We start from the raw sequence: 13601 nt of genomic DNA on the forward strand, positions 1-13601 counted from the left end.
TTACACTTGAGGCTGCTTGACATCTCTCTGGACACCCTTGAAACCCTGTGAGTCATCTCCAAGGAATTTGTTCTGATTATATAAAAAAAGCCAGCAAAATGCACTCACTTGCTCACGGCTGGGTGGAGATGCCTCTCCCATGCCAAGACTGAGGTGATAAAATCTCTGTGGAAATGAATCTGATTTTTCCTGTTGCACTGTGGCACTGGCAGCTGCATTTCCAAAAGGAGAAACAGGCCTACCCAGTCCATAGTTTAGCCCAGCCTGTGCATTCCCCACAGGAGTAAAAGCTCTCAAGGTCCAAGATTGTGCTGCTATTGCTACCACAGAAACCAGCTGCCTGCACTGAGTCTTCTAGGATCTCCAACTCCTGAGGGCTGGACAGGCATTTCCTGCCCCAGAAGAAGAGGATCTGCATGGAGGGAGATGCACTGGAACTTGATCACTGTTAATTGTCAAGGAGAAGTGTATGGTCTTGGGACCCTGTTTTGTAGTATGGCTGCAAACATGTGTGGATTTTCCTGTGCTTGGGAATGCTTGTCAGAGTAAATTTCTCTAATTTGGTACTGGATACCTTCTTTACCCTCTCTCCTGGGTAGCTCAGTGTACTCTGGCCAGGATATGTCCGGGCAGAGCTGGTGGAGGAGACCCTTTTCTGTTGCTCAGTGTGCTCTGGAGAGCTGGAAGCAGACTGGGTGGTGCTTTCAGTTTCAGGTGTGAGCTGGAAGATCAATGCAACTGAAACTGTGCCTCAAGGCCAGTTCTTGTGTGTCTGCACTGCTCCCTGCACAGCTGGGGTGCAGACTCCTGGCCTGCACTTCAGCAGGAGATTTCTGGGTGGTGTCAGGACAAACTTTGTTCTCTGATCTGTTACTGGGACTCCACTGCCCAACAGACTCAGTGCTGTTGTATAAACTCTCACAGGTGATTTTTCAGCTCCTATCCCATCTCTTTGTTTTAGCTTGCGAAATGCAGAATGGCCAAATGTGTCACCTCTGTTCAGTTACTATTTTCCCTATTCCAAATAACTTTGCAACAGCTTTTGTCCCTTGCCTGCTTCCATGAATGCTGTACAAAAAATTGAGTCTGCCAAGGTGTCTGCTCACTTGTTTCTGTTTTCATGGCAATGAATCTATTGGAGTTGGATTTTCATATACTTTATGGATTTTTATGTCTTGCTCAGGTCCTGTAATTCTTCCTGTCCAAGCACTCCATAAAAATGTATTTTTATCACAGGTCACTGTCTTCTATTAATGTAGAAGTGTCAGACCCACTGGGAACATAGCGAGGGAAACGTGGAAATGGTGGCGAGGAAAAAGAATAATTTTGAAATAGAAATTATTTAAGGATGGGAAAGTGACTGTTTAGAATAGTAAAAACAGATCCATAAGCAGCTTATGAAACTGAGAGCAGGGGGCTGTGCTAAATCATGGGAACGAAGCACAAGGCAGGCTCCCAGCATCCCTCCTCCATGTGCTCTGCCCCAGCACAGTCTTCCCAAGCCTCATGATCCAGAGGTGAGCTTCCATCCCTGGTCATTTCTTGCAGGAGCAAGGATGTGAGCAAGGAGTTAGCTCAGGTGCCACACAGGGAACATCCTGGGCTGTCTTCTCAGCTGCAGACTGCCTCATGCACTTAGGAGTGGCAAAAAGGGCAATTCATGGTTCAAAGCCAGCCTTGCTCATGCAGAGCTGCCTGCAGTGTTTGTGTCCCACAGTGGAGCTGCCGGCGGGTCTCTTTTTGCTGGAGAAGCAGGTCAGGCACCAGCACTGCTGCTGGAGGTGTCAGCTCCTTTGATACAGCTGTGCCCAGCACCTCAGTGACTCGGTGCCTGACCTGAGGGGGAGGTGGCGGGGCAGCCTTTGATGGCTCCCTTCTGATCACTGCCCCTTCCCCGGCAGGTCTTTGTGGGATGCTGAGGACACCATCTTGTAACACTTCTCATTCAAGCTGTGTAAGGCTGTCACAAGGGCCAGGGGAGGTGGCCTGCAGCACGCAGTGACACACAGCTTTGTCTCTGTCTCTCCCCGACAGCAGCTACCTCTCAGAATAATCCGCAAACATCGAGTTTGGAGTCTTGAACCATAAAGGCACAGACAATGGTGCTTTATCATCATCTGGGCTCTCTCTGGGAAGCCGCCTTTTGCATTTTAAATCAACACAAGTTGCTTGGGAGGGGGTGGTAGGGCTGCTTCAGGCTTCCAAGTACCCTAAAGTTTGTGGTAGCCAACGAGAAGAACAAAACTCCTTTGAAAGCCAGGCAGATGTCTGGCGTGGTGATTTATAGACTGAAAACATGGCTATTGGAGCCTGGCTGATGAATTGTGATTGCAGTACAAGGAGTGGTGCAGACTGAAATGGAGGTCAGCTTTTGAGGGGGAGGTTAGGGGCTGGGGCAGGGGCACCTCTGAAAGGGCAGTGCTTTTTCTTGGGGCCGGCAGTGATGACTGATGAAGTTTATACATTTTTGTCTTTGTTTAAAAGCCACCTGTTTGACAGCGTTGGGGCTGAGCAAAGGCCTCACATGCTGTTCCTGTGCATAAGGATTGTGTGTCTGTGTAACAGAAATCTGGAAAAGATTGCTGGAATAGCAGCCCTGACCAGAGGACAGGTATTGCCTTGTTCAGAAGGACAGAAGTACTGTGACACTCAGGATATCACTGTGCACCAAGAACAGCAAGGAAAGTACAGGTGTAGAATGGGCAGAAGCAGAATTGGGGTTTGGACAGTTCTGTGTAGGAGAAGGCAATAAAAGAGCTACAGAGGTGGGTTAGAGCCCAGCTGCTGACCCCAGCACTGAACACAGCTGTCTGTGGGGTGCTGGGTGCCCCCAGAAATGGCACTGTCAGGGATGTACAGTGGGATTGTCAAAAGGAGACTCCAGGTGTTCCCAGACACAGTGGCTGGCACAGCTCTTCTCACCAGCTGGGAGGGCATGAGAAGAGCTGTGGGCCTTTCACAGCTGCTTTGGGCATGTATGAAGACCTTGCAGAGGGACATTTTAGGGAATAGTCTTTCATCAAGTGCCTTCATGGTTACATTAAATGGAAAGTCAACAGAAGGGATGATATAATACAGATTTTGCTCCCAAAAGAAGGGAGCTTGATAAGCAGGGCTGTATATAAACTCAGCAGTGGTGGAGGGGTGCTCAGTGGAATTGGGGCATGCTTGCAGACTCTGACCTCTCTGCATTTAGGCCTAGCCTTGGAGAATGGGCTGCTAAAAGCACATTCACTAAAGAGTTCATGGACTTCTTGTAGACTTGAAGTCTTGTTTGTGACAGTACAATAATTATCTGTGATTCATATTTGCAGCAGGGGGAAAACTGGCAGGAAAAGGCTGTAAATATAATTTCATAAAGAACTGCTTCAAAGTGGTGTTAGAAGTAATAGAGGAGTGAGGAAGAACATCAGAAGACTTCACTCCTGATGGCTGGAAGGGACAGAGATAAAGTAGAAACCGGCAAAAGTCAAGTTCAATTAGATGTTGCAAAGGAAAGTTAGCAAATACTGAACAGTGTCACTAACAATTAATAAGGAAGCAAGGAAAGAATTATCAGGACTGACATCCAAGGTGGTAAAGTAAGCAGAAGCATTAAAGTAGAAACCACATGAATATATATATATATATATATATTACCTCCATCAGGATGATATGATGAATGTGAGGGAAAGGGTCGCTTACAGTGAGAAGTTCACAGAAAACGAAAATTACTGAAAGGCAAAAGCTGTTGAAGCTAATGCAGAAGGTGTGAGAGCCCAAGAGATCTCAGTTCCACTTTGAGCCAATTAAGCTGCAAGTGCAGAGGAAAAGGTTCACAATAAATCTATCAAGTTCCACAGGATTAGCTTGTAGTGGATATAATACCTCTTTTTCCCTTCTTTTTTTTTTTTCTTTTTGGGAGGGGGGGACTGGTATGGCAGCAAGTCAAGGAAAATAATCCTGTCCAATTCAGAACTCTTAAACCAACCTCAGAGGTATTATTCAGAACTTCAGAGCAAAGTTTAAATCAAAGAATATTTAAATCCTGAAAGCAAACACAACATGGATTTACCAAAGGCAGGTTACAAAAACGAATTTAATATCTTTATTTGATTAAAAAGAAATTCATTCTTGGGACAGAGGAAGTGTAGCGGTCCCGCCTGTCAGAAGTTCAGGTAAGTGTGCAATCCTGTGAGATGTTATCATTAGTTCAGCTTCAGAAGCCAGGGCTTGGTGCAACACCTGTACATGAATAGTCTCTCTAAGAGAGAGCACAAAAAGCAGCACTGAATGGACAGCTGGGAGTTCCTCTGCAGGAGGTTCATGTTTAGTGTTTGCTTTAATGATTTTTGGCACAGAAGGCAATGGTGTGCAAGTGGAATTTGTGATGAGACAAAACCAGGTGTGGTCAATACAAGGGAGGATCAAAATACCATCCAGAAGGGCCATGAGCACCTTGAGAACAGGAGTGAATTGGGTGGCATGAAAGCTAAGATTATGAATGGAAGGTCATGCTATTTGGGGCAATAACAAACATTCTGACTCTAATCTGGGATAGCATTATTTGGCAATGGCAGAGGAGGAAAGTGCTTAGATAGGTACAAATAAATCACTGAATAATTCAGGCTGCCAGACTGTTACTGGGGAAAAAAAAAAAAGACAAATGCAGCTCTGGAAAGACTAGAGCAAAGGACTTCTTGTTGAGTGAAATGAGGGAATTGCCTCTGCATGAGGCACTGGTGAGCCTTTTTTCCTAGCTCATGAGAAGTAAATCTGGAGTAAATAGGGGCAGAGGGAGCTACTATAATTCTGTGAGATTTCCCAGTTTTCATGGTGTAAATGAACAGCTTGTTTTGGTAGAAGAAAGGCGTTTCTTGTTTAACTTGGTATAATGAAGACTAGAAAGAGATACAGTTTCTCTTTCTGTGAGTGTAGTAAGAGTAAGCAGGAGCAAAAACAGCTGTTAGAAATTTAAAGTTGATGTAAGAATGACTGGGCATAAGGGAGCTGTGAGTAAATCCTCTGAAGACAAGAAGATGAGGGTGCCCAGCCACCCCTTTTGTTTCAGTACGTGCGAACCCCAAGCGGTTTCAAGCAGACTGATGAAAATTAAGCAGCTCCAGAAACAAGGCAGTGAAGGTTAAAGACAAAGATAAATTAGCACTGGTGGAGACTGGAAACCGACTGTTGCCAGTGAAGTAGCACTTCTTGCTCTGCTCTGGTTTCTGTGCAGGTTTTTGTGGAGAAGTGCTGCTGACACACAGAAATACAGAGGATGTAACAGAACTGAGAAAACTCCTTCTCTACAACTTGCTGTTTTTCTTGAATGCATTCCTCATTGACTCACTCTCTAATTTAGTGTTCCTGTATTTAAATTGCAGCATGCTTGATAAGACTAATGTGGTCTGAAGCTGAGGCATTCCTCGACTGTAATTGATTACAGACAGGGAGCTTACCTTCCTCCTGGGTTTGTCTCTGAAACATTTGCTTAGGCTTAAAATATTCCACTTGGCTTTTCTTGAAGCGACAGATGATGTTTTGTGCTTCTTTGTGGAATTGTCAAGATAAAAAGGATAGGTGGTTTGGGGCTGCTGCATTTGCATAACCCTGAAAGGTGGCTTTAACTGATGATAAATTTTCATCTAATAACTGTGACCAAGCCCTCAGAGCCACTGCCACCTCCCTGGGATAAACAGCCAGTGAAACAGAGAAATAGAGAAACTCTGCTCCCTCTGCTTTGCTCTTCACTGGAAGAAGGAAACATCCACTACTCAGAGACAGACGCGAAGCACAGGAAATCCCAGCCTGATCCCTGGAGAACAAGAAGGGGTCTGGAGCCTCCTGGGATGTTCCTGTTGTAACTCTCTAAGTTCATTGCTCCAGCCATGGGCTCAGCAAGCAGCCTGCTTGATTCCACAAGTGGAAGCTGCATTAGATGCGAGCAGCAGAGGAGAGAGGGCAGAGCCCGTCTGCCAGGTTACAGCAGCAGTGGTGATGTGCAGGGACAGGAAGGTTGAGGTGACAGTAAACGCTCCAAACTGCTCCATCACTGTCTTCGAGGTGCAGATTGACAAGAAAAGAGCTGGTGTTTTCTGCTGGCAGTGTGTGCTGTTTAAGGTCCATACCCATGGCTCTGTTTGAGGTGTATACACCCTGAAACCTTCTGGGGTTTCATGTGTATTTTGTAGCCTTTTCCTGTCGGAGCAGCAGGACTGAGGTGCCTGCTTTCCTGTCAGTTTTGAGAAAACTGCTCTGGCTCTTGTCCCCACTGCTGGTGCTGGAATGCAGCTTCCTCAGTCTGATCAGCTCAGTCTGTCAGTGGGATGAGTGAGTCCCTCTGGGTAATCAGTAACCGGAGCTGGTGTTGGAGACATGCCTCATCCCTCCTGCCCCTGCTGCTCATGGGGGAGCAGCACTGCACTGAGTGCCCTGACAGTGCTCTTTGGGAGGGATGAAAGCGTGTTCTCACGGGGGAACCTCTTCCTCTGTGGGCTTACATTAGCCACAAAACATCAGAGAGTACTGATGTGGACATCACTAAGATCCATGGATCCGGTGGGAGGCTGAATGGCCTTTTTGTGTGACTGCTTGTAAAAAGGAGTTAGTGGCAATGCCTAGGGTATAAAGCAGCCTGGGTGCTGAACAACTACAGGTTGATAGGTCTTGCCAGCAACTTTGCAGTGAGTGCTGGAACCAGACCTAGCTGTAACGTGAGAGACTGCAATTGTGTCACCCAAAGTTTTGTTATCTACCTCCTGAACTTAAATTCCTGCTCCACTTGTACTTTTCACAAAGCAGATTTCCTCCTGCCATCAGATAAGGCACTTGCACGTGGCCTGAGGTGGCATTTTAGGTGGTTTGAGTTTTCCTACAAGTGGCTGCTTCCCCAGTTCATCTGTACAAAAAGCAAACACAAACTTGGCTTCGCAGACTGTGTGATGAGGCTGAAAGGCGTGGAGGAAGGCTCAGATTGTGCTATGAGGTATCAGGCTCCTGGTGCTCCAGGCAGGTTTCAACAACCATCCCAGCCAGATGTAAGTGAATGCAGTGAGCTGGTGTCCCAGTGTGGCCTCTGTGCCTGCAGGCAGTGCTGCTGCTCCCTGCCTGTGGGCAGGAGCTCAGGCTGAGCCTTCCTAGCAAGGGGCTGTGCTGGCACAAGTGACACTGCTGCATGGCAGGGGCCAAGCCCAGGGCCCCCAGCTGACATGCCACGTGTGGAACTGTTTCCAGCACATTGGGGCATCCTGGCTCTCTGCCTCCAACACACACTCGACCCTGCTCTCCCAGCTCTCTCTGTGCCACCATCGTTCCCACTGCTGCTTTCTGGAACTGATGCTTTTTTCCTTTTACAAGCCTTTGTAACCGTTATTGCCAGTGCCACTTGTCAGTTTCTGTTTTTACATTGCTTTCATCCCTCCCAAAGAGCACTGTCAGTGCAGTGCTGCTCCCCCATGAGCAGCATGGGCAGGAGCATGCTTGGCCAGGGTCGTTGCTGACCTCCTGTCTCTCTCATTTTCTTCCAGTCCTGGACGCACAACATCCAGCGGGAGAAGGAATTCCTGAGAAAGCTGGTGAAAGCCCGAGTCATCACTGACCTAACCAGTGGGATCTGAGTGGCTGCAGCCACTGCATCCAAGGGAGGAGATGAAGACATGCTGCAGCTCTGGGAGCAGGCACTGGCGGCCCCCTGCAAGAATCCCACCTCACTGAAGACACACAGAGATGCCCAGGTGCTCTGGGAAGACCCTCTTGCATTGCCAGTCTGCACGAGGGTTCCATCTCCCACCTCCAGGCCCAGAGCTGGCAGGAGGTGGGCAAGGGGCTGAGTGGACAGTTCTTGAACTCTGCATCGCAGACAGATCTTCTGCATCCTGAATTAGACAGGAAAGACTCAGGAGAGAGAAGAAAGGTTTGTGAATACAATGATCAGTGCCAAATGGGAGGTGATGCTGCCCCAAGGCAGCAAAGCCTGAATGTACAAAGTATTATTTTTTAAAAGACTCTGCTGGAACCATACTAGAAATACCAAGGTACAAGACAAAGTCTGCTTGCGCACAGCCCTGTGAAAAACCTGGCCTCTTCATGCTCCATCTGCATTGTCACCAGCCTCTGACCTTTCCCCAGGAAAACAAATCCATCCAAAACTTCGGTGTCATTGGTGCTGCTACGATTCAAAGGGAGAATAATGGCTTCCTCTCATTCTCCACTTGGAGCTTCTGGATGGAGATGAGCATGGGTTTGTTTTTCTGCATTTTTCCTGACATCCTCCACAGAGGCAGCAACAGCAGCCACTGACTTGGCTGTGTTTTCCATAGCCATTTGCTCTGCCTCTGCCCTGACCTGAGGTGGAGCAGGGAGCCAGTGGCTTTCTCTGCCTACAGCAGACCCTCCCCACCTTCCTGCCTGTCATGATGCAGAGGAGCCTGCCCCGTTGTGCTGAAGGCTTTCAGGCCTCCTGGTTTGTGCCTGCTGTGCAGGGCCCCTGAAGAGTCCGTGCAGACTTGTGTCACTGTTTCTGGACAGCATCTCACTTTGGTTTTGTGTGGGAGGGGAGTAATTTATTCTTTGGAAGGAGGTCAGATCTTGAGCAGAGATCTCAAGCTTTACAGTTTGAGAGCAGACTGCTGAAGATGTTTGTTTTACGTTCCAGACTCAATCATGTTCCCTATTTAAGCGACGTGTGACCTCAATGATGATGGAACCTGATGGGAACTCTCACCCTCTGCTCGGCCCCTGCTCACTCCATTTCCAGGCTCCTCCTGTGCTGCTCTAGCACTGCTGCTCCTCCTGCTCTCAGGAGCACATCCTTCCTTTGCCCTCTTGGTCCCAAGATGCACTATTTGCACATTTGATTTGTATACGTATTTCAGAGGAGCTGGAATAAACTGATCAACGTGGCCAAGTGCGAGGGCAGCAGGGTGGTCTCATCCACCTGAAGAGCGTGGGCAGAAGGGAGGTTGCCAAGGGAATGAGCAGTTCCATGTGGAAAGTGGCTCCTGTGCTCTCCTGGCCTGGAGCAGGCTGGAGTGCACCCACAGGCACTGTCCCAGTACCTGGTGTCAAGGCACTGGCACAAACCAGCCGGTGCTGGGGTCAGTGGAGGGGGATCCCAGAGGGATGTGGGTTGGGCTCATGGTCCTGACACTGTGTCTGACATAGCCCAAGGATTGCAGTCTGCCTTGCTCTGGACTGAAGGGAGCATGACCCTGGCATGGGCAAGGCATGCTCAGAGCAGGGCTCGCATGGCTCCCCTAGACCAGCTCTGCACCTGCAGGGATTGTGGCTTTGGACCTGAGTGCCCCAAGGGGATGTGCAGGAGGGGCAGGCAGTGACCCAGGTGTGGGGCAGACCAGCAAACAGTACAGGATGGTTTGAGAGCAGGCTGCAGGCAGAGGCAGCTCCCAGGACATGGCACTGAGTGCTGCTTACAGAGCAGTGTGGGATGCCTCCCTCAGGAGCCTCTCCTGCCTGCTGTGCCTGTAGCCAAGGAGCTTGCTCAGGGGCAAGTCCTGCCCAGCTTCTTGTGGCTGCTGTTTCCCTTGTTATCTGGGAGCAGCTCAAAGTTCCTGCTGCTCCTGGGCTGCAGAAGGCATGCTGGGAGGCTCTCCTTCCCTTTACCCTTCCCATGTCCCATCCCCACTGCTCTGGCCTCCCAGCCGGGCAGTCCCCGTTCCCCCAGGGACATGTCTCCTTTCAGGATGCTCTGTGAGGTTTGCAGCAGGTTTTTGAGCATATGCTGTGGCAGATATTCTTTTTAAATATCTCCCAATTTGTTTATCCTTCTTGCGGACTCCATGGGACTGAATTTCCATGGTTCTCACCAGGCAATCCTCCCTTTGCAGTTCCTGGGTGTCAGCCTGGCCTTGGGACCATCTTCTTGAGTCCCAGCCATGCTAGCAGGGGGAATGCTTGGTCTGGGTCTGGCTGAGGCTGTGGCTGGGGAAGGGTTGACACCCATTCTCTCAGTCTTGGTGCTTTGACCAGCTGCCATGAGAGCCCTAGGGCTGCATCCAAGGGCTGCAGTGAGCTGAGGTGGCAGAGTGGGCAGCTGCATGTGCAAGGAGGAGGGAAGAGCCTTTGGTGTCTCTGCTGGGACCCCCACAGAGGATTATTCAATTGCATTATTGAACACTACAAAGCTCCAGAGCACTTTTATCTTCCAACTCACTGGCTCCAGGTCCAAGGACACAGTGTGGCCACTGCTCAGTTTCCCCTGTCATCCCAGCTCTCCACCACAGCCATGAACACGTCCTGATGGGAAGTTGACCCTACAGACAGGGAGGTGACTCCAAGCCCTTCCCTCCACCTTGACAGGGGTTTCCAGGTAGAAGAGTCCAAGTGGAATAGATGAGTGCATGGTCCAGAGTGACTGTGGTGGGTCAGAACCACCTGCATGCAGAAGGGAAGAGCGTTTTGGAGACCAAGACTCTCCTCTGGCTCACTGACACCACAGAGCAGCCCGTGGCCAGGTGATGCTCTGGCTCCAGGAGCAGTGCACAGCACTGGGTTTTGCTGCTGGGTGCTGTTCTTTTGGCTGCCTCCCCAGGTGCACCTGCAGCCACCTCCCGCCCTGGAGACGCCGCGGTGCGGGTCAGAGCAGGGTCAGTGGGACGGATGTGAGTCTTGGCCTCTCCCTCACAGTGACTCACCTTGTCAGATCGGAAGGGAGAGCCCAGGGGAATTCTCCACGGCCTAAATATAGAGCGGGGTTGCCTGGTGCCTCTGATGCGCCGTGGTGCAGAAAGGCCACTCGGGTGGCAGGAACCCGCCTGGAGACAGCCCAGGGAAACACAGGGAGACCAGGGGCAGCGACCACTGTGGGTTTTGCTCCAGCTGGTGCAGAAAGCAGGTCTGGGGAGCTGCAGGGCAGCCTGCATGTTCTCCTCTGGAGGACAGGAGGTGCTGGAGAGCTGCTGCTGCTGTGCTGACCACACCATGAGCTGCTTGTGCATTTCTGTCAGTGCCCACCACGCTGGCACTGGGATCCCACCACCGGCTCACCCTGTTAGGCTTGGCCAGGCTGTGGCCTCGAGCTCACACGTGCCAAAGGTAAGCACCATGGCCAGGTAGCATGAGGCAGCAGTGGGATCCAGCCCAGCATTCCTCATCCCAGCATCTCTGGGATTCCAGTGTCTCCTTCCTTGGAGGGAGAAGTGGAGAGGTGCTGCCTGGCCATGCTGTGCCACCCCTTAAGTGTGAGCACTGCTGGGAGGGGGAAGATGTCAGGACAGGGCCATCTGTGTCAGATGGGCACAGTTGGGTTGGGTACGGGCAGAACTGGACACGGGCAAGGGCTTCCAGAGTGTTTGGCAGGGAGGCAGCCACCACGCTGAGCTCCATGGGCACCAGCACAGCGTGTGCTCTCGGTCCAAGTGTGTGTCACTCACAGTATTAGAGACGTGTCCTTCAGTGCAGGAGCGCCTCTGGGGCACAGCCCAGCCCCTCTGGGCTCTGGCTCCTTGCACAGCCTGCACAGGGTCTCGAAAAGGCCAGTGCATTTGCCGGTACTGTACCAAGCCAAGATGCAAGAACTCAATGAGTTTTTAAAATTAGTTTTAGTTTCTGCATTTTTTTTTTTAATTTTCCCTCTAGGCAGGGAGGGTAAGAGTCTTGCAGGCTCCTCCAAGCCGGCTTATGTCACATCAATTCAGTCATATCACAGAAGCAATAAAGCTATCAAACAAGCTTGGCTGGCCTCTTTCTTCTGCTGCCTTGGGCCTTTTATATGGGAGGCAGAGGGATTCCCCTGTTTGGGCTGTCCCCTGCCTGGTTTCACTGCTGACTCCTCTGGAACAGTAATCCAGCTGCCAGGAGCTGCAGCTGGCCAATGCCACTGGCCTGGTGCTGGGGACGGGAGAGGTCTGTGCTCCTCCTTTCAGGTGACTTTGAGGGGTGGGAGAGGGGATTTTGGGTTGGGTTCATTTAGTGTTGGAAGGCACAGACATCAGAGCTTGTCCTGCCTGTGACTGTGGCTGCTCTCCTGGGGACTCCCTGCCAGCAGGATGTCTTCCTGCCAAGGGTCACAGCAGCAGTCGGGCTGGGTGCGGCCCTGACAAAGGCAGGTGTCCAGCCAAGTGACCTTCTCACCACAGTGTCCTGGAAAAGGAAATGGTTTAGGAAGCCAGGACCGAGGCTGTGTCCAGCTCTCATACCTGCCAAGTCCCAGCTGGAAGAGTGTAACTCCTTAGGCAAGCCCTGGTGATGCCACCAGACTCCCAGAGGCACAGGATATATTGGAGACAGTTCCATCCCTTGGAGGCATGGGAAGGCTAATTCCAGGTGAGTGACTGGTCTGCCAGACCCCCCAGCTTCCAAACAAGGGGTGGGTTGTTGCTAGCACCAATGGGGCACCAGAGAAGCAACTGCCCAGCCCTCCCTGATGCATGGTGGCAGGTTTCAAGGAGATGCTGGAGCAGCTCAAATCCTCCCTCTGTCCCTCCTCTTTTTGTAGCATTTAAAGAGCTGGGCCACCACTGCCATCTGGCTGAGCCAGCCACAGGGATGGCCCATGCCCTGCCCTGGCCGTGGGAGGGCGGAGGAAGGAAAGAGCACAGAGCCTGGGACCAGGGCACACGAGGACGTTCAGGTCAGCTGAGACAAGGAGCCTTGTTCAGAGATATCCCTGAAGGAGCCACGTCACTGCTGAGATGGGACACAGCCTGCGTCACAGCTCTCTCCCACGTAGGTTGTGTCACACCCAGCCATGGCCTCGGACAGCAGTCACGACGAGCTCAGTCCTGCCATCTGGCTGGCCTGCATCACCCCCCTCCTGCCACTTGCAAGGGTGGCACCTTTAGGGACAGATGTCACAGCAGGTCCTGGCTCGGCTCAGCAGGGCTTATTGCAGACCAGACAAGGCACCTGTGACACCCCAGCCCCAGGGGTGCAGGGGCATGGGCTGGCACAGGCAGTGCCCTGGGAGGTACCAAGCCCGGCAGTGCCAGCAGCAGTCAGGGAGCAGGTAACCCCTCTGTCTGGAGACCTGTGGGGCTTGAACCTGCCCTGCACCCCAGCACCCTGTGCAGCCTGAGCCATGCCCAGCACACCCCAGGGCAGAGCCAGTACTCATGGGAGCCCAGGAGGGGAGAGCAGTGCTAGGATTGAGGCACAATGCTGGGACATCCCATCCCCTGCCACCGGGGCTGTGGGGGACAGGGAGGAGGTGCTGCTGGTAGGACATTAGTGGGGCTGACAGCAGCTGCAGGCTTATTTCTCCCAGGACAAGAAGGAAGGGCAGAGGAGGGAGCCAGTGCCTCCAGGTGTGTGGGATAGCAGCCTCAAAGGGGGCACACCTGGAAGAGGACAGAGGCCAGGCTTTGCACGACCACCCCTTCCACATGACTGAGGACACTCTGTGCTCACCTGAGTGCCCTGGATACCCTGTGCCATGCCCCACATAGCCCCCTGCATACAACCAGTATCACAGGCTCAGGACTTCCTGGCTGTGTCCTGGGGACATGAAGACCTGCCCAACCTAGGTAAGGTGGGAGGGGATGGGGTGACCCCTCTGCTGAGCCAGCCCCCGAGGCTGTCTCCAAGCCCGGAGGGTTATCAGTGGGGGAGGCAGCCCTTCCCTTCATTGGCAGCCCTCTCTTCCTGGGCAGCTTCCCTAGTATGGG

At 51.6% G+C, this 13601-nt stretch overlaps 1 protein-coding gene across 7 annotated transcripts in view; it reads left to right on the forward strand.

Annotated features, from left to right (window-relative positions):
• Positions 1-11667, forward strand: part of ST3GAL3 (ST3 beta-galactoside alpha-2,3-sialyltransferase 3) — a 172364-nt gene extending 160697 nt beyond the window's left edge. For all 7 annotated transcript variants that reach the window (XM_063165932.1, XM_063165931.1, XM_063165930.1 and 4 more), the window contains one exon: positions 7506-11667. In XM_063165932.1, coding sequence (XP_063022002.1) covers positions 7506-7595 — 90 coding nt within the window. In that variant the 3' untranslated portion in view covers positions 7596-11667. The remainder of the gene's footprint in view (positions 1-7505) is intronic.
• Positions 11668-13601: the final 1934 nt, after the last annotated feature.

Source organism: Melospiza melodia, chromosome 11, assembly GCF_035770615.1.
Source record: "Melospiza melodia melodia isolate bMelMel2 chromosome 11, bMelMel2.pri, whole genome shotgun sequence".
Classification (NCBI taxonomy): domain Eukaryota; kingdom Metazoa; phylum Chordata; class Aves; order Passeriformes; family Passerellidae; genus Melospiza; species Melospiza melodia.